This window comes from Podarcis vaucheri, assembly GCF_965113315.1.
Source record: "Podarcis vaucheri genome assembly, chromosome: 6".
In the NCBI taxonomy this organism is placed as follows: domain Eukaryota; kingdom Metazoa; phylum Chordata; class Lepidosauria; order Squamata; family Lacertidae; genus Podarcis; species Podarcis vaucheri.
Genome location: NC_138764.1, coordinates 86,602,090 through 86,627,132, shown reverse-complemented (window position 1 = coordinate 86,627,132; position 25,043 = coordinate 86,602,090). Strand labels below are relative to the sequence as shown.

The 25,043-nt window shown below is 43.5% G+C and overlaps 1 protein-coding gene and 1 long non-coding RNA gene across 4 annotated transcripts in view; one reads left to right on the top strand and one right to left on the bottom strand.

The window, feature by feature from the left end:
- PREX1 (phosphatidylinositol-3,4,5-trisphosphate dependent Rac exchange factor 1) overlaps positions 1-25,043 on the top strand; it is a 232,807-nt gene that overhangs the window by 140,601 nt on the left and 67,163 nt on the right. Inside the window, exons 7-14 of the mRNA XM_082225791.1 lie at positions 956-1,089; positions 4,587-4,702; positions 5,845-5,994; positions 9,781-9,928; positions 15,759-15,859; positions 16,992-17,095; positions 18,037-18,086; positions 20,811-20,886. Of these exons, the coding sequence (XP_082081917.1) occupies positions 956-1,089; positions 4,587-4,702; positions 5,845-5,994; positions 9,781-9,928; positions 15,759-15,859; positions 16,992-17,095; positions 18,037-18,086; positions 20,811-20,886 (879 nt within the window). The remainder of the gene's footprint in view (positions 1-955; positions 1,090-4,586; positions 4,703-5,844; positions 5,995-9,780; positions 9,929-15,758; positions 15,860-16,991; positions 17,096-18,036; positions 18,087-20,810; positions 20,887-25,043) is intronic.
- LOC309534427 lies at positions 1,019-9,550 on the bottom strand. 3 transcript variants are annotated; one of them, XR_014220714.1, is made up of 4 exons: positions 9,478-9,543; positions 7,969-8,098; positions 1,235-1,488; positions 1,019-1,133 (listed from the first exon to the last, which is right to left on the bottom strand). It is a non-coding gene; the product is annotated as an uncharacterized lncRNA (long non-coding RNA). The 3 variants fall into 3 exon arrangements; XR_014220713.1 differs by lacking the exon at positions 7,969-8,098 and having other exon boundaries at positions 9,478-9,550; XR_014220715.1 differs by lacking the exon at positions 9,478-9,543 and having other exon boundaries at positions 7,969-8,259.

Below are 25,043 nucleotides of genomic sequence, written 5' to 3'. Positions count from 1 at the left end.
GATGCACCTATTTTTTAGAGGGGGAATGCAAGAAAAAAAATATTCTTTAAAGGGAGTGCTGAGCAGAGCCTGTCTGCATCCCAGGCTCTGCTCAGCGCTCCCTTTCATGAGTCACGTGAAGCTTGTGTGCGGCACTTGCAGGCTTTTCCCCGAGGAAGGAGAAGGGCAGACCATCACTGATGGGCTGCCCTTCTCCCTCCTCGGGGAAAAGCCCCCAAGAGCCGCACACACGCTCCGTGCGGCTATTTAAAGGGAGCGCGGTTCTTGGGGGCTTTTTCCGGGAGGTGATGAAGGGACTGAGGGGCTAAGCCAGAAGCTAGAACAGCGAGAGGAAGCGCTGCGCAGTGATCCCTCTTGCTGTGCTAGCTTCTGGGATAGCTGCACAGCCTGCATTCACTCCATAAGACGCACACGCATTTCCCCTTACTTTTTAGGAGGGAAAAAGTGTGTCTTATAGAGCGAAAAATACGGTAGCTATCAGTGGCTACAAACCCAGATGGCTGTGCTCTGCATTCATTCTAATGGGCAGTATGCTTCTGAATAGCACTTGCTGGAAATCACAGGAGGGGGGAAATGCTCTTGTGTACAAGTCCTACCTGCGCGTTTCCCATAGGCATCTGGCTGGGTGCTGTGGAAACAGGATGCTGAACTGAATGGACCACTGTTCTGATCCTGAAGGAATCTTCTTATTGGTGGGTGCACTGCCACCCATCGCTGTTGCGTTGGCAACCCTGACCTGGCTTATTAAAAAACGGGAGAATTCTTAGCTCTGACGATCGCTGAGAAACCACATAAAAAGGGAACATGTAGCATCTGTTTTACTGCAGTAATGTCACCTTGCAGCCCTTGAGAGATGGATGTGATAAGCATATATAAGAGTGCTAAGTAGAATTGTTGATTACCACTTCAATTAGGGGTGAATTGATGACACTGTGGTGTTTTTTTTCCGCTTAAGGGATCCAACTTGACAGACATCTGCACCCAGCTCTTGCTCCAAGGCACCTTGTTAAAAATCTCAGCGGGAAACATCCAGGAGAGAACCTTCTTTCTCTTTGATAACCTCCTCGTTTACTGCAAGCGGAAATCCAGGTGAGCGCACCTGTCTGTGCTGCTTCTTAAGTTCCATGATTCTTCTGAAACACAAAGAGAGAGAGAGGACATAATTGTGCTATGCTATCTCTGGGTGAAAAAGGAGAGGGCAGCTAACATTTGTGCTTCCTTAAGGAAGACCCACCTCATATTTTGAGCACTAGGGCTGTAGACATACATGCTGATCAGAATCACAGAGCCTGCTGCCCTGGCATTCGTCATTAAAATGATGATGCATTGCAGAGTCAGCTCCGTGCTGGAGGTGAGGTTTACTGCCGCAGGCTTTCTCAGAGCAGGTGGGTTTGCAGGAGCACCGGGAAGCTGGGCACATTGCCAATGACAATTTTGAGGTTTTCCCAAGCATGGCGTGAAGGAACGCAGAGGGATTCCGGTGAATACCTTAGGCAAAGAAAGCAGATGCAGAGAGAGAGGGAGGGGGGAACAAACAGGTGCAGGGCGCATAAAACAAGGAAGAGGTACAGCTATATCATTTGTGCAAGTAATGCTCTTTTTTTTTTTTTTGCTTTCCCTTAAAAACACCCCTCCAACCAATATAAGCTTTTGCTATCTTTTGAAAGAGTTGGGAGCTGAGATTTCAACAGCCACTTCACCAACAAAAGCTTTGCCATAGTTAGCAAGGATTGAGACTGACAAATTTCCTGATTAGTTTTTGTATTTCTGCCTTTTCTGTTTTACCATGGTGTGTCCTTTGTTTTCACATTCAGCTACTCATGTCCTCCTTTATCTTGAACTTATTTGCCCATTCCCCTAGACCACATGCCACTCACTCTGTTTGCTAACCATGAGCACCTTACAATTAATTCTTCAACTCCTAACACCCTCCTGTCTGACCCTGCCTATACTCTTTCCCTTATTCATTGAGACTTCCTGGTTCTGTTTGTAGTCCGAGTTCATGAAACCCCTCCCTTTCTGCAGGCAGTTTTCCCGGAACACTAAGTTTTAGGAAACAAAATGTTCTGTTGCCTTTTGAGAGAATGCTCTTGTTTGTACAGAGCAGGCATCAGTGAGCAACTTTTCTATAGTTTGGCTTGGAGTCGGATAAGACGGCTCTGATACTTTCAGCTCCCTGAAGAATCTGTGTTTATATTTCCCTAATAACCATAGCAAGCACTGCCCAGTTCTCCGGAATCTGATTTTCATTAAAAGCTAGGAGAGTCTGCAGCATGTTGCCTTATAGTGAAGGATATATTTAGACATGGCAAAGCTACTTTAATTTTTTGATGGTTCATCTGTCTGGCTGCTATTTAAATTCTGATCCAGAATGGAAATAAATGTCTGCCCACTTGTAGTAGCTGTCCAGCTGCAAGCCTCAACAAGTGACACCCTAATAGGATGCAGCACTGAGAGATGGAGCTTTAACATTATGTTAATAGGATGCAGCTTTCCCCTGTTGCAGCTGTGAGCTTATGCTTTCACTTAGGCTGATTTTTAGTTATCTTGCAGCCTGTCATCCTTCAGACATCCCACTCAGAGGCCTCTTTCACAAATATCCACAGCAGTAGGCATATTCAGGCATTCACATGCTCAAAGTGTTCAGGGGGGCAGATACTTTCTCATATGCACCCTTCCTACCTGACCACTCCTCAACCTTCCCATGTTGCACAAGGAAGGTCTTCATGGGGCTTCAAACAAACCATGGTCTTAGTCATAAATAGTAAACAGGATTCTGGGCTAGATACACTTTGATCTCAGAGTCCTCTTCTTCTGATGTGATTAGTTCATGCTTTTAGCACCCGTAGCATCCAGGACTGCTGCCTAAATCAGCATTCCTCAATGTCCTCCAGATATTTTGAACTACCAACTCCCATCAGCCCCGGCCAGCATGTCTCTATGACATCAGGCCTTCTCCTGTTGATGCTCTGTACATTTGTGTCGCAGCTATTATTCATGTGACGTCTGCCATTCTTCCCCCTGTTATTTATACTTTCTGCCGCAACAGAAAATGTCGTAACATAACTTAACTTGAGCAGGTTTAGGAAACTGTATAAATGTAGGTACCATGGATTAAATTTATAAACTACCCAATTCAAATCTTCTGGGGGGGTGTATATTCTAAAATAATACAAATGCAATAAAGCACAGTGTAAAATTGGCAGGCAAATCATTGAAGTATGAACCGCAGCAGATCAATAAAACCCAAAGAAACCATGCAGGGCCAATCAAAATCAGCTACATTATATGCTGGGATGCCTAGACACATAAAAAAGTCTTTGCCTGGTACAAAAGATGGGGATGTTAGAATTATTGTCTGCCAGATGAAAGTGAGAGCAGTTTACATGGCCTGAGAGTCATGGGGAATGTGACAAGCAGTTTGATGAAGAAAACATATGTGGGCTCTACACTAAAGGCCACCAAGCGATGTCTTTGCATCAAAACCACCGGAAGGTCGAAAATTTATTACAAAAGTGATAATATGGCAGCTTGTTGGGGACAGGGGCAGAGTCACTGTTGCTTACTGGAAGGGAGCAGGGTGAGATGACGGGGAAGTTGGAGCAGTGCAAACATACCAGCAGGACCACTGGATTGGCTCCGCTGCTGTGTTTGCACCACATCAATCTCTCTGCTGCTACACCTCTCTCTCTTTCTAAGCAGCAGCAACTCACTTGCTGGCAAGCTAGTGTAGCAGCTCTGCCCCACCAGGTGAACCTCCTCTGCTTCGAGAGCGTAGCTCTGTCAATCTTGAATGACTTCCCCCTGAAGCAAAGCAAGGAGAAACTTCGGAAATTGCCTTATCCCAAACCAGACACTTTGTCCATGTAGCCCAATACTGTCTGGTTGACATTGGCTTTCCAAGGTCTTGGACAGATATGCCAGGGATTGAACCCAAATCCTTTTGTGCCCCAAACATGCAGCCTAATACTGTGCTACGGTTCCTCCATTCAGAGCACTAAAGCTTAGGAAGTGAAGCAGCTTCATGTTGCTTAAAACTGACAACATGGTGCAGCTTTTATTGACGTGTAGCCCAACAGAGGCTCCATGCCTCATTGCAGGAATTGATGCATTTGTTAATTGAGTTGTTGCATATCCACAAAGAGCTAAATATAACATAATTGGCATGCAGATTTTTTTTGTTTAGTGGGGCAGACCTATTGTCCTGCATGTCAGCTAGATTGAAAGCAAGATATACGGTATCAGCTACTTCCTTTTATTTTTAGGTTGTACTGGCAACATTATGAATCAATCAGTTCACTTGTGCCACACTAAATTAACCTGCAAAACAAGGTTGCTTAGCATGTTTATAGTCTGAAACTACAGTAAAAATGCATACAAGCCTCTTTAAAATGTGCAATGAATCTTTATTCCACTTCTTGATTCTGAAAACTTGGGGATGAATGGGACATTCTCGAGGATTGATGAAGAAGTAGAATGAATGCATATTTGTGGGAGAAGGCACTATTAAAGATAGTAAAAAAAAGCACATTTCTATTTGCATAGTGAACAGACATTTTTCTTAACAACGCTTTCCCTTCCTGCAGAGTTGCTGGGAAAAAGACATCTAAACGCACCAAGTCCATCAATGGCTCCCTCTACATCTTCAGGGGCCGAATAAACACGGAAGTCATGGAGGTTGAGAATGTGGAAGATGGGACAGGTAAGGAACCAAAGAACCTTTTCTCAGAGAGAACAGAGCACAGTTGCCTTCTTTACTGGATAAAACAAGAGTAGGCAGACTTCAAGCTTTGTGATATCTCTGTTAGTCCCCTACCCCCTGTGGTGCAGACATAGACATAATTAAAGAACAGGGTGCCTCTCAGCTCAGGGATTTATATTCAGTGCCGAAATGGAGCTTAAAGTCCTTTCACACAAAAATCAATTTCTGTTTTGTTTCAGCAGCCTAATTTGAGGGAGGGAGTAGTTGTTGCTATCATTAAAGAATTAGGAATTAGAATGCAACGGCAGATGCTCATCCTACCTTCTGTCCATTCCTGGAATAAGAGGCAATGGGCCTTATATCCTCACCTTGCTAGCCAAGTCTCATAACTTTGGATGCCTCCGTGTAGGAAAGGGCATTTGTGTGTCCTTTATACCTATTGCAAAGTCTGTTGACCGACTTGAAACATTTTGTAAGACTTTGTTAATCACTGGATTTGAAACAAACAAACAAACAAACAAACAAACAAACTAGAGCAAACCTTTTTTGCTGTGTGAATAGAGAGCAACACCTCCCTTTCCTTCCCCACAGCATGGCATAAATCTTGTTTTGACACTACTTGGCATGTGCTGAGTCTCACTCATCGTTGAGAGGAAGGGAAGGGTACCACATCTATTTGGATGCCCTTAATCATCATTAAAAAGGCTGTAGCAGTAGATGGGAGGGGAGGCTTGCTAGAGTATATGGAAACTTCCAAGAAGGATCAGCCAACATCCCTTATCAGCAGGTAGTTTTACTGAAGGGTCACTTTGAGAATATGCCTTGAAATGTGGAGGGTGACAGGTCAGAGCCTGCACTGCCATGCTTCCATTTTGGAAGCATGATAAAATCCAGTGTTCATTGCAATTGTGGTCTTCCGTCCCTGGCTCAGTTGTCGTTAATATCACCGGAGAGTGTCCCAAAAGGAGACAGCAGCTTAGAAAGGCTGATGGAGCTTTCACAGCAGATACAATTTGCTGGCTCTGACATAAAGAAAAATGTCCAGTCTTGTCTGCCAGGTGCGCATGCCAGGTGAGTTACTTTTCCATGAAGGCTCAGGACTTTCCACTCACAGTCTTGGCCGTACTGTTATGTATTTGCAGCCGATTACCACAGCAATGGTTACACGGTGACAAATGGCTGGAAGATACACAACACTGCCAAAAACAAATGGTTCGTCTGTATGGCCAAGACAGCAGAGGACAAACAGAAATGGCTGGATGCTATCATTAAGGAAAGGGAACAGAGAGAGAGTAAGTTATTGACTGGTTTATTTTATGTGCTGTGTGAATAATGAGACCGACTGTGTATGTGTCTGCGAATGCGGGGTTATCCATCTGAGAGAGGAACAATTATGGTTTCTTCAAGTGTCTGGGGTCAGGTTCTTAATGCATAACAGCAAAAGGAGAGAGAGAGTTTTTTCCACTTGCGAAGGAGCGATTTCTCAGTTCAGTCCTTGGGCACTGCAGTTGCCCACGCATCAGCATAGTTGCAGGAGTCACATTGCCAGCTCCTTTTGTGCACCAAAGTATTTTAAAGCTCTGTATTTACTAAATCGATTTGCAAGGCTCCAGTTTATAAATAGAACCCATAAGGAAAATAAGACCTTTTCTCAAGCATTGATGTCATTTCTCTTTCTTCTGAAGAGAGAACCTGTATCGTTCTTGAATAAAATTGGCAAATGAAACATCTTATAAACATCCTGCTGGATCGTTTCCTTCCCTTTTCATTCTTAAGGTGTCAGTGGAAAAACCCTGCCATGGCAGAAGTGCTCCCCGCCACTTCCAGTAATCACTGTTGTGATTAAAATTGTAATGTCAGCATAACTTAGCCTTTATGTCTGCATCTGGGGATATATATGTGGAGCCAGAATGGGAAACTGATGGACTGGATAAAGGGCACAAGTGAATTCTTTTTGATTCTGGGCAAGACTAAAAAATTATAATCAAAATGTGGTAAGAAAGTTTTCTGACAGTTTCACTCCTAAGGGGAATCTGTTTTCCAGTGTTGGGCTATATGACCTTTGCAACTCTACAATTCTTTGATTTTATGAATAACCTATAATAATAATAATAGTTGTTCGAAATGTAGTACAAGGGAGCGCATATTAAAGAGTAGCAAGTTAACATGAAATCCAAGAACGTCTTTTTTTAATATGCATTGTCATCTGTGAGGAGTTGGTTGCTAGCCAATGACAACAATGAAGGCAGCTTCAGTACGGGAAGCAGCCCTAGCATGGATGAAGGATGCTTCATAATTTCTGGCCTGATGCGTTTAAGAGAAAGAAAGTCCTGCAAGGCAGGCAAATCAAGGATTCTCAGTGTCTAGAAGCAGGGCTGAAGAATCTTCTCCAGCCCAAGACTACATTCTCTTCTTGGCAGCCTCGCAAGGGTCACATGCCAGTCGTGACCAATGTCAGAGGCAAAAGTGGGCAGAACAATGAATGTAAATTTTACCTTTGTGCAGTAGGGTAGTTCCTACATACAGTCCTATTGCCCGTTCTATTCTCCATCCAGACAAGCAAGAGGCATTTTCAGAGTTCAAGGTCAGTAAGTTTCTGAAGTAAAAAGGGAGGAGAGCAGCCCCTTGGGCTCACAATATGGTGGGGTGGGCAGTAGATGAAAATGAAGCTTTCTGACATTTAGACTACAATCCTATGCCATCTTCCCTGGAATAAGCCCCACTATTGGTTCTGAGTGGACATGTGTAGGCTTTCCACTGTTAGTCAAACTATCTAGTTTATTGTCTCCTCTGACTGGCAACAGAAATCTCTCTGGTCCTTGCTATCCAAGATAAGTTAACTGGATCACTAATCCAGTTAAACAATATCATTTATCTAATATCGCTTAGCTGGAGATGTCAGGGAGTGAACTTTGGACCTTCTCCATGCAAAGCGTTTAGCGTACCACAGAGCAGTGGGGATTCACGTAGTCTCCTGGAGGCAATTTTTACTTGCCAGAGAAGAGCAATCAATCAGTTAAATTTTAGAGGCAGATATTTCAGGCCTTTGTTGAAAAGCTCCTCCATCTGGATTCATGCACTTCCAGCAGCATCAAGCCATTATCAGTGCTGAGGCAAGAAAGATTGGCTTTGTCCTAAAACCAGCTGAGTAGGGGATGCATTGTAATCTTTTGCTTACTTCAGAACTTGGGGAATGTGATGATGTAGCCACAAATGTGTCCTATTACACAGGCTGCTTTCTCTCCCAACCTGACTTTGCAAATTACCTTTGGCAGAACTTGTCAGCAAGTATATTTGACTAACATCGTGGTATGGAGGAAGATGGCAATCAGCCAGGATGTTTGCCCTGCCAAAATCTTTTCACCAGGCATCGGATCATGAAAACAAATGAGGGTTCTGCAAGGCAAAACATTGCATATTCTTATTTCTCCAGGCAGAGCATCAAACATCTGAAATCTGTGCCATAGACTGGACTCTAGTGTGGTGAAGATTATATGGTTCTAGTTTTCATTTGTCAAAGATCTTGTGAAGCAGGCAAAATAGTATGTCTGGGTATTTATTGGGTGACTCTTTTCTTTTTTGCTTCAAACCTAAAAATAAGGTTTTTGGCCTATTGATTATTTTTCTCTTCCCCTTTATTCCATCTAACCTCTGTAACCTTATGAATTACTTCAACATGCTTTTGGTATGCTCATCCTGAGTGACAGTCAGGGTTGACCTAAGAAGATTTCTAAGAGGATTAGCATATATATATATATATATATATATATATATATATATAGGGGGGAGATATTTAGTAACCACGGATTTTTTTTAAATCAGTTCTCTTTGTGGCTGCAACATAGATAAGTAGCAGAGGAGTGGGGCATGCAGTGTGTTGTGAGTGTGTCTGTGTGTGTGAAAGAGAAAATGCAGTGGGTGTTAAGCAGAAATAATGCACATGTGTGTATTTTGCTTCAGCCGACTCATTTTATAAATGTGGAATATGCCTCAGATAATGGGTAATGTAGCTTTATACGAATGCAGTTTTAAAATAGTCGTTCTAGTAACACACATTCATTAAAGTCTTATGTCACAACTGGTCTCCCAAATGGCTTTTGAGCAGTTTGTGGCTGATCCACAAACAGGACCCATTGAGTATCTAGAGCAGAGGTCAGCAAACTTTTTCAGCAGGGGGCCGGTCCACTGTCCTTCAGACCTTGTGAGGGGCTGGACTATATTTTGGAAAAAAAATAATGAACAAATTCCTGTGCCTCACAAATAACCCAGAGATGCATTTTAAATAAAACACACATTCTACTCATGTAGAAACATGCTGATTCCCAGACAGCCCACGGGCCACATTTAGAAGGCGATTGGGCCAGATCCAGCCCTCAGGCCTTAGTTTGCCTACCCATAATCCAGAGTCCTGCCTGTAGACTCATTGTAACACAACATTTCCACACATCTGAGTCCAGGGGGACCCCATAGCAGTAAACATTATGGCAGAGGGAACTGATAGTGGCAACTGGACCTCAAAATAGTTTAGCCGGAAACTAGAGTTATCGTTTTGTCATTGCCCCTTTCAGCTATGACAAGTCTTTACTTTGCCACACCTGACATTGTATATGACAGGGGTACTCAAGGTGTGCATGGCCTGGTTGAAATGGCCTCTCAGACCAAATGCGGAGGCCTGGTAGACCTAATTAGGTCCGTGACCCAGAGGTCCTGCACCCCTGCCAATTCTCCCCAGTCCTATGAAGCCCATGTCAGCAACAAGGTCACTGAGGGATCACCTTGGATAGGCATGGTGGATCCCTGCCACTAAGTGCCATTTCTCCAGTATCTGTTTTCTTCCCCCGCCATTCCATGGGTTGGCAATTGGGAGAAAAAAATCATAGGTTTGGATTTCATCCAGAGGCCTCCAATTTCTGAGCTGAAGTAATAAATTAGGCAATTCCCCAAGTTTTCCCCACCACATTTATTAAATTAGTTTCCAGCAAGGGTGGGTGGGGTGGGAACATGACTTGTTGGTCTTTGAGCAAATCCTTTCTTTCATCTGAAAAGCTTTTGAGGGAGACCCTGCTTCTGTATTCCAGGTCTGAAGTTGGGCATGGAGAGGGATGCGTACGTCATGATCGCCGAGAAAGGGGAGAAGCTGTATCACATGATGATGAACAAGAAAGTGAGCCTTATCAAAGACAGGAGAAGAAAATTAAGCACTGTTCCCAAGTGCTTTCTTGGCAAGTAAGTGGCTTTTGGGTTGAAAAGGCCTTTTCATTCCAATTAACGGAAAGGACCGTGGGTTTTCTGTGGACAGTATTGTGAAGCCAAATCAGATGTGCTTTGATGGGATTTAATTGGAAGGGTCTTTAACCTCCATTACAATTAGTTTATTAAAATTAATCATTCATTCCTGCTTAATGCCCTTGGACTACGCAATGACAGTGGGGGGCGGGAAGGGGAAGACGACTTGCAAACATCAATCCAAGTCTGCAGGGAGGTTGAGAAATTATGTGCACGATGCATGCTTGAATTATGGGTTGGACATGTTTTTGACAATCCATGATCTTCCTTTGTTTTGCATGGAAGAAAATGCTTTAAAAGATACTCTTACAGGACTCACTTAGAATTGTCGTGGCCTCCATATCAAACCCAGATACATAAATTTAACAATGGGGTTATTGTTAAATTTATGCAGGATTTTTCCTGGACATTCGGAAGCAATTTTGAATAGTGCAGATTTCAGCCTTGGAAAGATGTTCGAGGTGGAAGGGGAAAAGAATGCAGACAGGAGGCATTTGACAAGAAGAGATTAGATAAGATATTCACACTACCAGTATGCTTCAATGCCCCACATGAACCGGAGAGTCACAGGAAGAAATCTCAGAGGACTTTTCCAGCTTGGCCGATTAATACGGAAATGTTCAGCCAGGAAGTTTGTTTTCGGGGGCATTTGTTCCATCTGTGTTAGGTTCCTCCGAACAGTTTCATGGCCATACTCTTGCTGTGTCCTTGTGCTTGATTGATGGGCAGACTTGAAGGAAGGACAAGTATTCCTAGCATGTCAGAGAAACAGCTCAAACATTGGCCTGTGTCTTAGAAGGAGAGATATTTTCAACCCTGCATTGACAGGGTTAGCACCTTGGGTCTTCACGAACATGCCAGCTCCTCCCTGGTTCTTCTAGTTTAGCATAGCAGCTAAACCATAGTTTGGCCTAGCATGTTGCTGAACCTTAGGCTCCTCTTTAGCCTTGAGCTGTAGCCAATAACAGACCATGGTTGCAGCTTGCGGTTAGGAAGGTGAGAGCTTAGCCATGAAATCTACACAGTGGTGGTTGGTAGTCATTGGGTTGGGCATGGCAGAAAGCACAGAGCATCAGCATTAGGTAGAGCCAGAGCCAATAACAGGCAGAGCCACCCCCTGATTGGTTGTAAGTGAGGTGATAGGCAGGTGGGGCACTGGCTGAGGGCAGACTGAGGTTGGTGGGGCAGTGCCTCATTCACCCTAGTGACTCCACTGAGATGACACATGCAGAACTGAGCTAAAGGGACTGGTGAAGAACAAAGTGGTTGCCGTCTCTTACCCAGTAGGCCACACATTTGCACTAAGCAGCGGCTTGGCTTAGTATTACATGTGGACATGACCAATGTGAAGAGAAGTCTCTGTAGTGCTGTATCCTCATAACTGTGGGAGGAACAGGGTTTCTGCCATCAGTTTTGTCAGTTATAGTGGCAGACTTGCTTGTCCATCCTGCTGTTTAATCACATTGTTTTGGATATTTTATATATTTCATCATGTATGCTGCTCGTTTTTACCAGCCCGGCCTGGCAACAGCAGTAAAGAGGTCCATCTGTGGCTGGCTAGACACATTTTTTTACCACAGCCCCAATCCAAAGCTTGCTCCTTTCCACACTCTTGTTGCACTTGTGCATCGTGAGCTATCAGTGTGCTTTAAGCTTCCCCTGAAGCAAACTTGCTATTTCAGCCGTAGCTTCTTAATCCTTCTAAGCATGAAGAAGAAAGAATAAAAATCTTTGTGGATTTCAAACCATAGCAGCTCTGCTGCTATTCTGGTCCTGACCACCCAGCAGGGCTAAGCCAATGAACTTCAAAATGCACTATTGCAAACCTGTCATTTCATATCTGACCTATTCTTAGACATTCCCTCCACTTCAAACTTGAGCTGCACATTTTTTTGCTGTTTGGAACTCAAAATAGCAAAGACGTTTCTTGTCAAACATGTCAAACTGTGCTTTTCTAGTTTGTTTTACAGTTCTGTGTGTATGCAGAACTGTCAGCCTCACTCCTTTCTTCCTTGACCTTACCAACCTTTCCTCGTGGATCAACTCAAAAGTTCTTTCTCGTGTCGTATTTTGCATCCTTGTGAGCACACCTCTGCTGCGTGTCAATCAGCTCCCTATTCCTCCCTTGTTCCTTTTCATGAGCGTCGTTGTGCTGTCAGGTTAAGTTCCTAAATGAAGTGCTACTAGGCTTGAGTAGTACAACAGTATGGACCATTTGCTAAGTTTTGATTTTTTTTGTTTTTCTGACACAAATAACATTGGACAGGCAGCTTGTAAGCTTGGGATGGATCCACTTGGGCTGGATCCACTTGGGAACATTATCAGTGGAACATTTCTAGGGGCAACCCTTCAAACAATTGCAAAGTCTTCCATAGAACACTGAAATAATTCCCCCCCCCCAACCCCTGAACAGTAATAAGCCAAACCACTTTTTCATATACAAGCATCTGGTTATTGGGAGGCTTTCTGGTGCTGCACAAAGTGGGGACCCAGCATTAAGCAGGATCACTCCTTTTTCATATCAGCCAATGGGAAGGGAGAGTGATCCTGCTGAATTCAGAACTTTTTTGCACTTCTGAACTCAGCCCTAAGCAAAACCGCCTTGTCCCCCATTGGGAGAGGAGGCAAACCTGCTTACTGCAGGCCTGGTCCTTTTAACATCACTCCATCAAAGTTTAATGGAGTGGGTTGCTTCAGAGAGCAGCTTTGCAAACTGCTCTCTGAAGCACCTCCCACCTTCCATTGAACCTTGCTGGAGTAACGTGTGTGTGTGTGCGCGCGCGCGTGCGCTTTCTATGGCCTGTAAAGTTTGTTCCAGAGTGTTTCAATTATCCAACACATTAGAAACTAATGAGAGATGAATCAAATGAATGAGTAGGTTTTTCATTGGAAGCTCATTTGTTTTAATTTCTGTTCATTTCAATACTGAAATGAACAGGGCCCGTTCCTTTCATTTTTCATTTATTTTCAGAAAAACGTTTGCAGACCCCTTGTAACAGCTGAAATACCCCGTTTTACAAGCTGCTAAACAGCCTTCAAGCAGCCTGGTTTCAGATGTACTCTTAAGTATTCTCTGAGAGCACCAACTTTTTCAGCTATGCTGCCTGAACCAAAATACCCTGGTGCTACAAGTGTCTGCTTAAGTGTTTCAGCACACTTCTTTTTCGAATTGCAAATGAAGAAACCCTTCACTCTCACACTCTAAAAAGCAAATGTTTGATCTGTGAAAGAGTAAGGATTAGCTGTGTTCAGACAGCGGTGGAGCAAGCCAGTCGGGCGCCTGGGGCGGCGCATGTGCCCTGCAGCTAGGAGCGGGGCCAGCTGCCCGGGGCAGGACACTCTGTGGGGCCTCCAAGGAGTCTGCCTGCCACTTAGCTGCCCTACAACTGGGGAGGTGGTGGGTGGACCCTTTGGGGCAACGTGGAGCCTGCGGGCGCCCAAGCCACTGCATCACTCTGAGGAAAGATGCGTGGCTCAGGCGTGCTACAGGCCTGCAGTGAGTGCCGCCCGACATTTTGTCACCCCTTTAGTGGCGACACCTGGGGCGGTCCGCCCCCCCGCCCCCTTCCTCTGCCCCTGTGTTCAGAGGACCTCTGCACTTCTGCAGGTGTTAGTGTTCTGAGTGCATCACTTGGTTGGAAAGAGGAGAGTGACTCATGCAGAGATGCACCAGTCTTCTGAGATCAGGTAATTTTGCTGTGGGATGCGGGTGGCACTGTGGGTTAAACCACAGAGCCTAGGACTTGCCGATCAGAAGGTCGGCAGTTCAAATCCCCGCGACGGGGTGAGCTCCCATTGCTTGGTCCCTGCTCCTGCCAACCTAGCAGTTCAAAAGCACCTCAAAGTGCAAGTAGATAAATAGGTACCGCTCCAGTGGGAAGGTAAATGGCGTTTTCGTGCGCTGCTCTGGTTCGCCAGAAGCAGCTTAGTCATGCTGGCCACATGACCCGGAAGCTGTACGCCGGCTCCCTCGGCCAATAAAGCCAGATGAGCGCCACAACCCCAGAGTCTGCCACGACTGGACCTAATGGTCAGGGGTCCCTTTACCTTAATTTTGCTGTGACTTTGCATCAGCAGTGATGCAACAGGTAACTGTTATGGACAGAGCATGATTGACAGGAAGCAAGGCTAACAGGCCGTGACCAGGTAATTTGAGCTCCTATGAGCTGTTAGTTCATTGATCCGTCTCACAGTGCAAAAGCAGCACTCGCATGGCACACAGTTTGGGGCTTACTAGTTGAAACATAGTTTGAGGTGGTGAATTTGTGTCAAGCTGCACAGCTTCACACTGTAGGTGGAGCTCAGATGATTAATTGAACTTCCTTTATTTACAAACCAAATCCTTTCATATAGAGAACTAGTATGTAAGAAAAAGGTGTTCCGGCTTTGCCATTTTGTGTGCAGGGGTTTTATTTGTATGGAGGAGCAGTCAAAGGCAAAGTCCCAGTCTAGCTAGACCTGATTGCACATAAAGTCATCTTGGCTTGAAGCAAGCTGGTCACTCCCATCATGTGCTTTTGAATGTTTTGATTTCACAACCAGCCCCTTTGTTGGTTTACTCTTCTACTTTTAGAACACTAGCCTTGTAAGTCAGTTTTATTTCCTGTTTTGTGCTTCCCTGCCATGGAGTATTGAAATTGATTGTGAGAGCCATTAGCAACGAAACACTGGTTATATGCAAGCCCATTTGCAACAGCATAAAGCAATAAAACAGCAAAGCAGGGGTAAGCACCATTTTAAAAGGCATTTAAAAGTATTTCACAGCTTCCAGAGCAATAGCTCTCGAAAATCTGGTGAGCGGCGGTTATCATCTACACATTCCAGTGCAGAGTTATGCCAAATTTATAAAGTCTGATGTAGTTTTGTTAGGTCATATGGGTTTAAAGGTGCAGAAACTACTTTGAAAACCCTTCATTTACATTCCCCTGGCCTAACCCAAGCTGAAGCAACTGTAACTTTCCCTTTTCTTCTTTTAATGAACTACCTGCAGCTTAGATGAGTCAACTCTTCCTAAATACAGGCTGAAATAGGGCACCCGAGGCCGTGTAATTGGATGCAAGGATGCTGGTTTTGATAAGCAACAAACCTACACAAATTGGAAGAGTTACAGCTTTTTTATTGAACACAGATTTCCTCTGCATTGCTCTGCCTTTCAGAAATCCTTTTCATGTTCCATCTGGATTTTTGCGCAGTTGTAGAATAATTGCTGCTCAAGTTGGCAAACGGCCACATCCCATCAGAGCACTGACAGTGCCCCATTCATCAAGTTTATTTCTTTCTGTAATAATATTCTCATTCTCTCTCTCTCTCTGTCTCTCCTTCCTTCATTCACTGTTGCATTCATTTGTATTCTGTCCAGATTTGAATTCTGGTTTGCATATTACAACACTGCACTGCAGCCATTCATTCAGAATTAGGGTAGAATTACACCTTATAAGAAACAAGGGGGTGCCACCCAATATGACAATCCCATGTTGAGTTTCCATCTTCCCCCTGTAATGTGTAAATTAAAACAACTTATCTCATGGAAATCTTGTGTTATATGTCTTAATTATTGTTGCAATTTATTGTACAATTGGCTGTGCTTTATTTACTTTTGAGTGAATGGGGTCTCCTAGGTCCTAGTCCTATACTCCAGCCACTTACACTACACTAACCCTCGTGTTGACATGCGTTGATTCACTTAGACAGTTCACATCTTGTGCGGTGATCTTCTTGGCCAAAGGGAACAGAGAGTTAATTGCATTTGTTGCTCCTCTTCTCTCTACAGCGAGTTTGTATCTTGGCTCATAGAAATTGGGGAGATAAGCAAACCGGAAGAAGGGGTCAACCTGGGACAAGCTCTGCTGGAGAATGGCATCATTCATCATGGTGAGTGCTTTGCATGGCAGCAAAAGATCATATCGGGTGTAGTAGTGTACTGAGAAGTAGTGATGGATTTTTATTTTAAGAGCACCAACCGCATGTTGTTCAGGCCTCAGCAACCAATATTTCAATGTCTCAACTTTGGGATTTTTCTCTTTATCTAACGGGAGGAGTTTTCTAAACATCAACACATTACAAATCAGTATTCACTCTAAATACTTCAGTGCAGGAGCAGACTCATAGGTATGTGTGGTGTGTTCAGAATTAGGACCCTCTGCAGCTGAAGGGCCCCAAAGTTGTTAGTACAGGTGCTGACCATTTTAAGCACATCCAATTGATGTGTGAACGCTGATGTGCGGGTCTTTTGGGCCCTGAAGAGGGCAAAATGGTGGTGGGGCGCACTTAGATTGGAACCCCCATGCAAAATGGATTGCTGTTAATCTTTTGAAACGGTGACTACAGTGAATTGCCATTGTTGAATTCTGTTATTACAGTTGGTTGCATTGTTTCCACTCAGAGTACATATGAAAAGAAAGAGTTACTGCAGCGAGCCTGTGTGCCATATAGGTACATTACTTATTGTAATATAATTCGATTCAGCTTTCTGAGTATATATTTTGTGCAAAAACAGGGCTTGCTTCAGAGTGTGAAATGGTACCCTGTTTGTTTGTTTGTAGGATGGCCAGATTGCAGGGTTTTTCTCTTTAAAGACGGGCTAGTTTTCTTCTTTTGCTTTTTATTACTGTTTCAGAAAGCCATACATCCTCTTGTCATTTATGCAGCAGGGATTCCTCTTCCATCCCTCAGGTGCACATGGTTGGAAAATACACTTCAAAGCACCCATATATTTTCTACCTCAGGTCCCAAACCTTCAGTTGCCTCAGTTTCAGAGCAAATGATCTCAACCCAATTCTTAACTGGGAAGTCATTTGATTAAGCTTGTCTGATGTCTTTGATAATCTTTTTTGTATTACAATGTCAGGGATGTTTTTCCTAACTGTGTGAAAAAGCAAGAGAAGAGTAGTTGCTGCCTTCATTTGCTTGCAAGCCATTGTCCCAAGAACAGAATACATTACTTCATAGTTGGGGGATTTTGTGGTCCTCCAGAGGTTGCTGGATTATTGTTCTGCTGCTTCAGTTTCAGATAAGCACCAGTTCAAGAACGAGCAGGTGATGTACAGGTTTCGCTATGATGATGGGACTTACAAGCCAAGGAGCGAATTGGAAGACATCATGTCCAAGGTATGTTTCTGGGTTGACGTTGTGGCATAGCCAGAGTTTGTTATAACAATGAGCTTATTCGCAATCTGCTTTGACGCACTGTTCAAATTGCTATTCTGGGCCCAGTGCAATTGCACAAGAGATCAGGGGATCTAGTGGATCCTGAGTCAGCTCAACCCTGCCCTTGGAATTCGCTTTTCAGGACTTCCAGATGGTCCTCACAGGCAGGGATGCTTCCAGCAGGCCTCATGCCCTTGCATCTGGCAGAAGCCTGGCTGAAGTGGATAAACTGCGGAGAAAGAGCCTTCCGCCCAATCCATTGCTCTGGGTTGGATTGCTCTCTAAGAGACCAAAGAGATTCACTCCTTTCCCCATCTTTCTCCATGAATATTTGACTATCTCAATCAGCAGGAAGAAGCTGCAGCAGGTTTTATGTAGCTGTACATGGAGATGTTATGTACAGTCTATTCTAAAATAAGGTCAAATGTTTTAGAGTGGAAGACTAGAAATATAAAACCGCATGATCAATAGCTGAATGAAAGTAGCTTACTTTAAAGTGTGCATGTGCATGTATGTTTGTGTGTCTTTATATATAGAGTCAGCAAAACTTACATGTTTTTACATTTAGGATTGGTATGCAAAGGTCAGCAAACTGTTGCTGCATTTTATTTGTTTGTTTGTTTGTGTATGATATTTTTATCCTGCCATTTTGACTGTAAGATCCTCAAGGCTAAGTATACAAGTCAAAACAGTAATTTAATAAAACACCACAAAAATCCACAAGCTTCATCAACCACCGGGTAAGAATCAATACAAGTGCAGCAAATAAACAGCAATAAGGTGCCGCTAAATGCCTGGGGAGAAAAATTAGCCAGACTCACTGCTGCAGGTCCTCCGCATGTGTTTTAGATAATATTATATCTGTTTTGAAATTTCAAGCCTGCGTTCATTTCTCTCTGCAGGGTGTGAGGCTCTACTGCCGCCTCCACAGTCTTTACACTCCGGTGATAAAGTAAGTATATTATCACAATGCTTTCATGTTTTGCCTGTCTTGTTGCTGCCTACATCACATCAGTTGAAATCTCTTCCCTTCCCTTATGTAAATGTAGTAAAGCCCTTGTCTGCTTGGGCGATGTTCTGCATGTTACTCTGAGAGGTGCAGATCAGGGTAGCTCACATCTTTGGAGGCAGATTGCCACGTGGGACACCAAAGTCCTATTCTGACCCCTGGGAATCTTATTCAAAAAAACCCCTTGGCTTTTGCCACCACGATTGCGAATTCATAAGGGCATCAGAATTGCTTGGGGGTGTGTGGGAGAGAAAACCGAGATTCCTAAGAATTAGCCGCTTCCTAGACCCATCAAGCAAATCTCTTCATCCTAGATTTCACTAGTCATAATGAGCAAGGATGTAGTTCCAGGTCCTCAAACTGCAACACCTGGAACTGATTCCACAGGTTGTAGCTAGATGATGCTCCAGGGACTTCCAATGGACCTGCACTAATTGTGGCATCACATTCATCATGGATGATAAATTTCTCAATTATACTACACTGGTCTGAATCCAGCTGATTTACCTGTCTATTACACCTTTGCTGTGCAGTTCACTGAGGAATATGTTGCCTTTGTCACCACCACTGCAACATAGAATCATAGAATCAGAAGAGACCATGAGGGTCATCTTAGTCCAACCCCCTGCATTGCAGGAATCTTTTGCCCAACGTGGGGCTCGAACCCACTACACTGAGATGAAAGAGTCTCATGTTCTACCAATTGAGCTATCTAATGGTAGGCTCATACCTGTGTTTGATCAAACCTCTGCTCTAGCTCAGCCTGGAATGCCTCAGAAAACCAAGGAGCCTTCTGGACTCCCCACAGCTGGGGGGTTGTGGTAGCTTGCAAGTCTACATGACCCCTGGTTGCCAGTGATAGCTAGGTGCCCACAGCCCTGGGGCTTTCCCATGAGGAATGGACCATTCTGGGCAGTGGGATTCTCCTTCAAAGATAAGTTATGAGCACTTAGTGGCAAAGACCATCTCTCTTAGTCCTGTGTCCTCTACATTAACAGGAACAGGTTTAAGCTTTAGGTCTCAGTTAGCAAGAGTAGCTGTGCCAATAGGTTTTGTATTTTGCATTGTTTTAATAAACTTCATTTGGTTCCGTGGCCCTCCAGATGTTGTTAGACACTCATCAGCACAGCTAATGGCCAGGGATGCTAGGAGTTGCAGTCCAAGAACACCTAAAGACCATGAATTCCCCATCCCTGTCCTAGGACATCACAGCCATATGTCGGTCATTCCTTTGTTCCTACCCTCTGAGCACAGGGTGAGATACTTGTACAACAAACTGATTCGTGTTTATGACATACACAATTATTTCCATGAATCTCCAAGCAACTCCACAGTTTGATTGGCCTCTATCTTATTTCTCACTAAGTATCCTGACTGCCATATACCAATTGCTAGTCTTTTTAAGTACTCGGATCTCAGACACATTACCAGCTTGTATTGCTGAAATTCAGCTTACTTCCACCAAACATGTTTGGTAAGACATGTTTTCCTCCTTTTATCATAACCGTACTCCAATTCAGTCAAAAACTAAAGCAACTGATATATAATATTTATGGAATAAGTGCCAGATCATCTCATTTGGTAGAACTCCAGGAATTGAGATACAATCTACTGGGTCAAAGTGAAACATTCATAGGAGGTAATCTTAGAAAATAATTCTTACTTTGGCACATTGTTTAAACATTCTTTCCTCATATGTGTAACATTATTTGTAAAACATTCTCTGCTTATTTGAAGTATTGAAACATAATGATTCCCTGTTTTAGCTTTCAGATGGGCACTATAGCTAGCCATGCTTGAAAAAGGGATACATAGTCACATGGTCTGTTTGTTTCTTAAACCAAATGCTGCTGATCACATAAAACAAATTCTTAGGATGAGGAAAACAAGCCTTGTTGCAATGCTCGCTAAAAGGAAGAGGCCACAACCCCCCCTCCTCCCCTTTTTTGCAGTTGACCTCTTATTCCCCAGTTATGGAGCAGATGTAGTGTTGTGAGTGACAAATCATTGTCATGCAAATAGCACCTGGAGCACAAAGGCATTTCATGAATTGGAATTCTATTTAATTGAAGACACTGTAACCCCAGGGGAAAGTGGTGCTGGAGTGTGTTTGTGTGTGCACACTCATGCTTCCACACATGTGTATTTCATCCATTAAGCAAATGATTCATACACACTTCAAAAAATGATAATCGCTTCAGCTGAGAAAATGTTACTGACCTTGGGGCATACCATTAGGGGCTTCTTTTGAATACATCAGGTCCAACAGCATTAAGCGAACAACATGCAAGAACAAGTATTGCTTTCTGTACTAGGAAGGTGGGTAGAAATTAGTATCCAGGGAGAACTGTAAACAAAACCCTTTATTAGCTAATAATAAATAATAATAAATGTACATACATACCAACAAATGCTATACATACCAACAGATTTAAGACTGAGTGGAATGTCCATGGGAACTGCTAAGAATTTCAGTGTGGTGATTAGTGGAACTATAAATTGCATAGTAAAAATAATAATTTACTATTTGTACCCCGCCCATCTGGCTGGGTTTCCCCAGCATAGAGAAATTTCCTTTCTATAATTACTCTTTCTGCCTAAGTTACGACATTGTTCATGTTACTAACAACCACGTTGTTAATGAGCTTTCCATTTTTCTTTCTGTAGAGACCGAGACTACCACTTGAAGACCTACAAGTCAGTGATCCCAGCAAGTAAGCTGGTGGACTGGCTGATTGCTCAGGTAATGACAGCATATGCATGCTGATGTTTTGCTTCAGCTGTTGCACCTTTCACAGTTTTATTACACTGATGCATCAGCCTCACTAATGTGGTCCAGAGGAAAGCAGAGGAAAATGCTTGGCACCAGCTTGGCTGCAGGAGTTGCCAAAAGGAGGCAGTACAAGGTGCCACCCAACTGTCTTAAGGGCTCCACTCTGGATTTATGTAGGGTTTATAGCTTTTTCTTCTCCTGAAGATATCCCACAAGGCAGTAGAGTTTTCCTTCTCCTAGGTGGGCTACCTTCCCAGGTTGACGGGCCTCATCTGCCCCTCACTTCCCTTTGCAGCACATGCACAAACTTCTTGACTGTTGGACCCATTATTGGTCCCATCCATTCAATGCACCAGAGTCTGTCTTTGCATGTAGGGGAAGTCCTGCACTGAGGGTTTGAGACCCATTGGCTACCCTCACCTGGTTTAGCCAGCCAGTCGAAGCCATTCTCAGGGTGTGGCCACTTTCGCATGCTGACAGCTTATAGGAGCCACAGGTGAGAGCTGAGTGTAGGGTGGGGACCAAAGGTGGACAACTACCCAAGAAGGAGCATGGTGTGTCCCCCACCAGAAGTGCTCTGCCTCCCCTAACACCCCATAAACCATGCACACCTGTAGTGGGCTAATGCCATAGCTAACTATTAAAAATCTGCTTCTAATAGAGCCATTTTTGGATACTGAAAACTATGGAAAATACTATTATTTTTGGCGCAAACTGCAGTCCTGTGCAAACTTACTTTAGAGTAAGTACCAGTGAACATAGTAAGGCTTCTGAGTAAGCCTTCGTATGAATCCAGCACAAATAAATATCTTAAGTTTTCATTTTTCAAATAAGATAGCCCTATACTTGTTTAGATTTAATTGCTTGGCAGAGTTTTGAAGAACTGTTCCTTCTGTTTGTAATTTGGGCTCAAACAGCCAAGGAGATCACTTACTAATGGAAGAGTCTGGTTTTCATTTCCACATCAATATCTAAAGATCCAGAGAAGCAATCATGTAAGAGACACTTTCTGCCTTATTGAGTATATAATTTTTCGTCCATATTCACCCCCTCAATGAACTTGTTGATTTTTGTGTACAAGATATAGCCAGAGTTGAGAGAACTTTTGAAAGCAGCTATGTAATGTGAGATGACAGGGGCACTTTCTCTGTGCTTAACTTCTATAAGAGCACAGAATGGGCATCAAATATCATTAAACATGTTGGCAATTGAAGTTGTAATATATTACATAAACTTAGCATTATGTAATGTCCTCTTATTCAGAGGCTTAGCAGGGTTAGCTGACCCATTGGAGTGTCCTCATTACAGTTCATGTTGTCAGCCTAACACAAGAAAGCACGTTCAGCCACTGCACACCGTTGACGTGGGAGGAAAAAGAGAGAAATTTGGCATAGGATTGTAGCAACATGCCAACATCTGACCAGGTATAGACTATCTGAGCTGCAAGACTTGGAATTTGAACAGTTGGACCATTAATGGCCAGAGCTCATTCTTGGCTCAACCATGTTCCAGTTTTTCAAGGCTGTAAAATTGGGTGAGTGTCCCAGAGTAGAAATAACTAGTTACGATGCTATTTTTTGGACCAATATATACTGTTGGCCAGTCTTGGTCAATATTGTTGACACTTAGTGACAATAGTTCTCCAAGATTTCAGGGAATCATAGAATTGTAGGGTTGGAAGGGGGCCACAAGGGTCATCTAGTCCAACCACCTGCAATGCAGGAATCTCTTCGTTCAGGGTGGTACTTGAACCCACAACCCTGATATGAAGAGTCTCATGTTCTCCTGACTGAGCTATTCAATACTGTGTAGATGGTGGACAGTGTATAGCCATTGGCCTGGCTCAAAGCAAGTGCTGAAAAGAGCATTAAAAAAAGGTAAAGGACCCCTGACCATTAGGTCCAGTCGCAGACAACTCTGGGGTTGCAGCGCTCATCTCACTCTATAGGCCGAGGGAGCCGGCGTTTGTCCGCAGACAGCTTCTGGGTCATGTGGCCAGCATGACTAAGTCGTTTCTGGCGAACCAGAGCAGTGCACGGAAACACCGTTTACCTTCCCACCAGAGCGGTACCTATTTATCTACTTGCACTGCGTGCTTTCGAACTGGTAGGTTGGCAGGAGCAGGGACTGAACAAAAGGAGCTCACTCTGTCGCAGGGATTCAAACCGCTAACCTTCTGATCAGCAAGCCCTAGGCTCTGTGGTTTAGACCACAGCGCCACCCGCATCCCTTAGAAAAGAGCATTGGTGTGCCCCAAATTACATAGATACTGGAGAAAAAAATAGTCCACTAGTCAAAAGAGAAGTGTCTGACCCCTATGCTGTGGCTAGAAATGTATATGGACGTGCTGCATATGTAGCAATAAGTCCTGTAACTTCTAGAAGCAGGAAACATAACTTTCCTGGGGTTTCCTGCTGTCGTGCCTTCTGGATACTTTGGTGTTCCCACATGGCCTGTAGAGTCAGCTTTCCCCTTAAATATATGTCTCCTACTCCTATTGGAAACAAGATATGCATGTATGTTCCAGGCTTCCCCCTTTCATTTTCTCACGGATTAAGTTCTAAAATGTGCTTAATCTTTAATAATAAAAAGTGAGTAACCTGGCAGGGCGTGTATTGCTATTCCAGAACAAGATCACATACCTTTATATTACAACGGTGTTATATGGTCCTGCCTTTGTCTTAGCAGGCAGATCAAGCTAATCAAGCTCATTTGGATTGTGGTGCCAGTCCTGTATGCCAAGAATTAGAGAGAAAGCAACATTTTGCCATAATTGAATAGAAGAATAAGATGCTTCTTAGATGCCTACCAGCAGAATATGCAGGCAGTAGCCCTGTCCTGTTGACATTCCCAGTAGCTAGTGATCAGTGGCATATAGACTCTGCAAATAATACAACAGCACATTTTTAATCAGAAATTTTTTTAAAAAAATGTTTTTTTGTTGTTGTTGAGGCTAAACATTTAGAGACAAGTATTAGGATGGTATGTACTGCACTCGTTCCATTACTGTAAGGATTTACCCTTGCACAACAGAACTTCCCCTCCCTCTCCTCCCCGTGCTCTTCCGAGATCTACTTTGGAGGCTTGGGAGAACTCCCAGAAGAGATTTAGGGGTTGTGTGGTGGTTGTGGTGAGTTCTGTTATACAAGAAGAAATCCTTGCACCAATGGAACAAGAGGCATAGGTGCTACATTGGATACAAGCCTTATTATTCAATATTATCCCAAGTATTTATATGCCACTTAATATCCAGAAATTCTAAGTGGATTTCTAAGTTACGTGCTCTCTTGCCATGTAGTCTGCAACTCCTTTGCCAATGTTCCAGCCATAGGCCCAGACTGGCTTCCAGCTGTGCTCAGATGTAAGCCATTCAAATTCTGTTATCTGAACCATTCTTAAACTTTGTTTTTGCTCTTCTTTTTCCATTTGGGAAGGCTTAGTATGGTATCTGGAGTATGCAGAGAGGATTTGCAATGTTTTATTTTTAGTCACCTCTTTGACCTGAAAGTTGCTGTTTTGCAAGAAATAATGTTCGAGTCCAAGCTGCATTATGATGACTGCAAGCCAAGTTTGCTGGAGAAGTCATCTGCTCTAAGACTTTACGTGCAGTTGCTTGTAAGCAGATTGGATTCCCAAAGGCTTGCTTAAGAATGGTGTCAAAAACCATTTCCTCTTCGATTTAAACACAGTTTGGGGGTAGATAAAATGACATTGTGGCCCCTTGCGGATTATGAACTATTTCCCCGTTTAACTCACAGAAAGCCCTGGGGCAGGAAATTGTATGGGGAGGGGGGGAAATGTAAGTTAAGCCTATAAATTATATTAATGTGAAAAAGTTTCATGTAGTTTGATACTACCCTCTGGTTTGCCTGTGCTACAGGAAAATTGAGAAAGAGATCTGGTCAACACTTGCAGCATTTTGTGATGTTTGCAGTAGCTTATGTGTTTGTTGAGTTTGTTGAAGCTGAAAGCAGTACTGGACTAGTCTTAGTGCATAAAGACAAATACAGCCTAGTCTCAGTTTTCACATATTACATGCATGGCAGCTGCTACATTTATCTAAGTTTCCTTGCACTTGTTGCAGCTATTGGTTCTAACAGCTACTACAGGCACACATTGGAAACCTC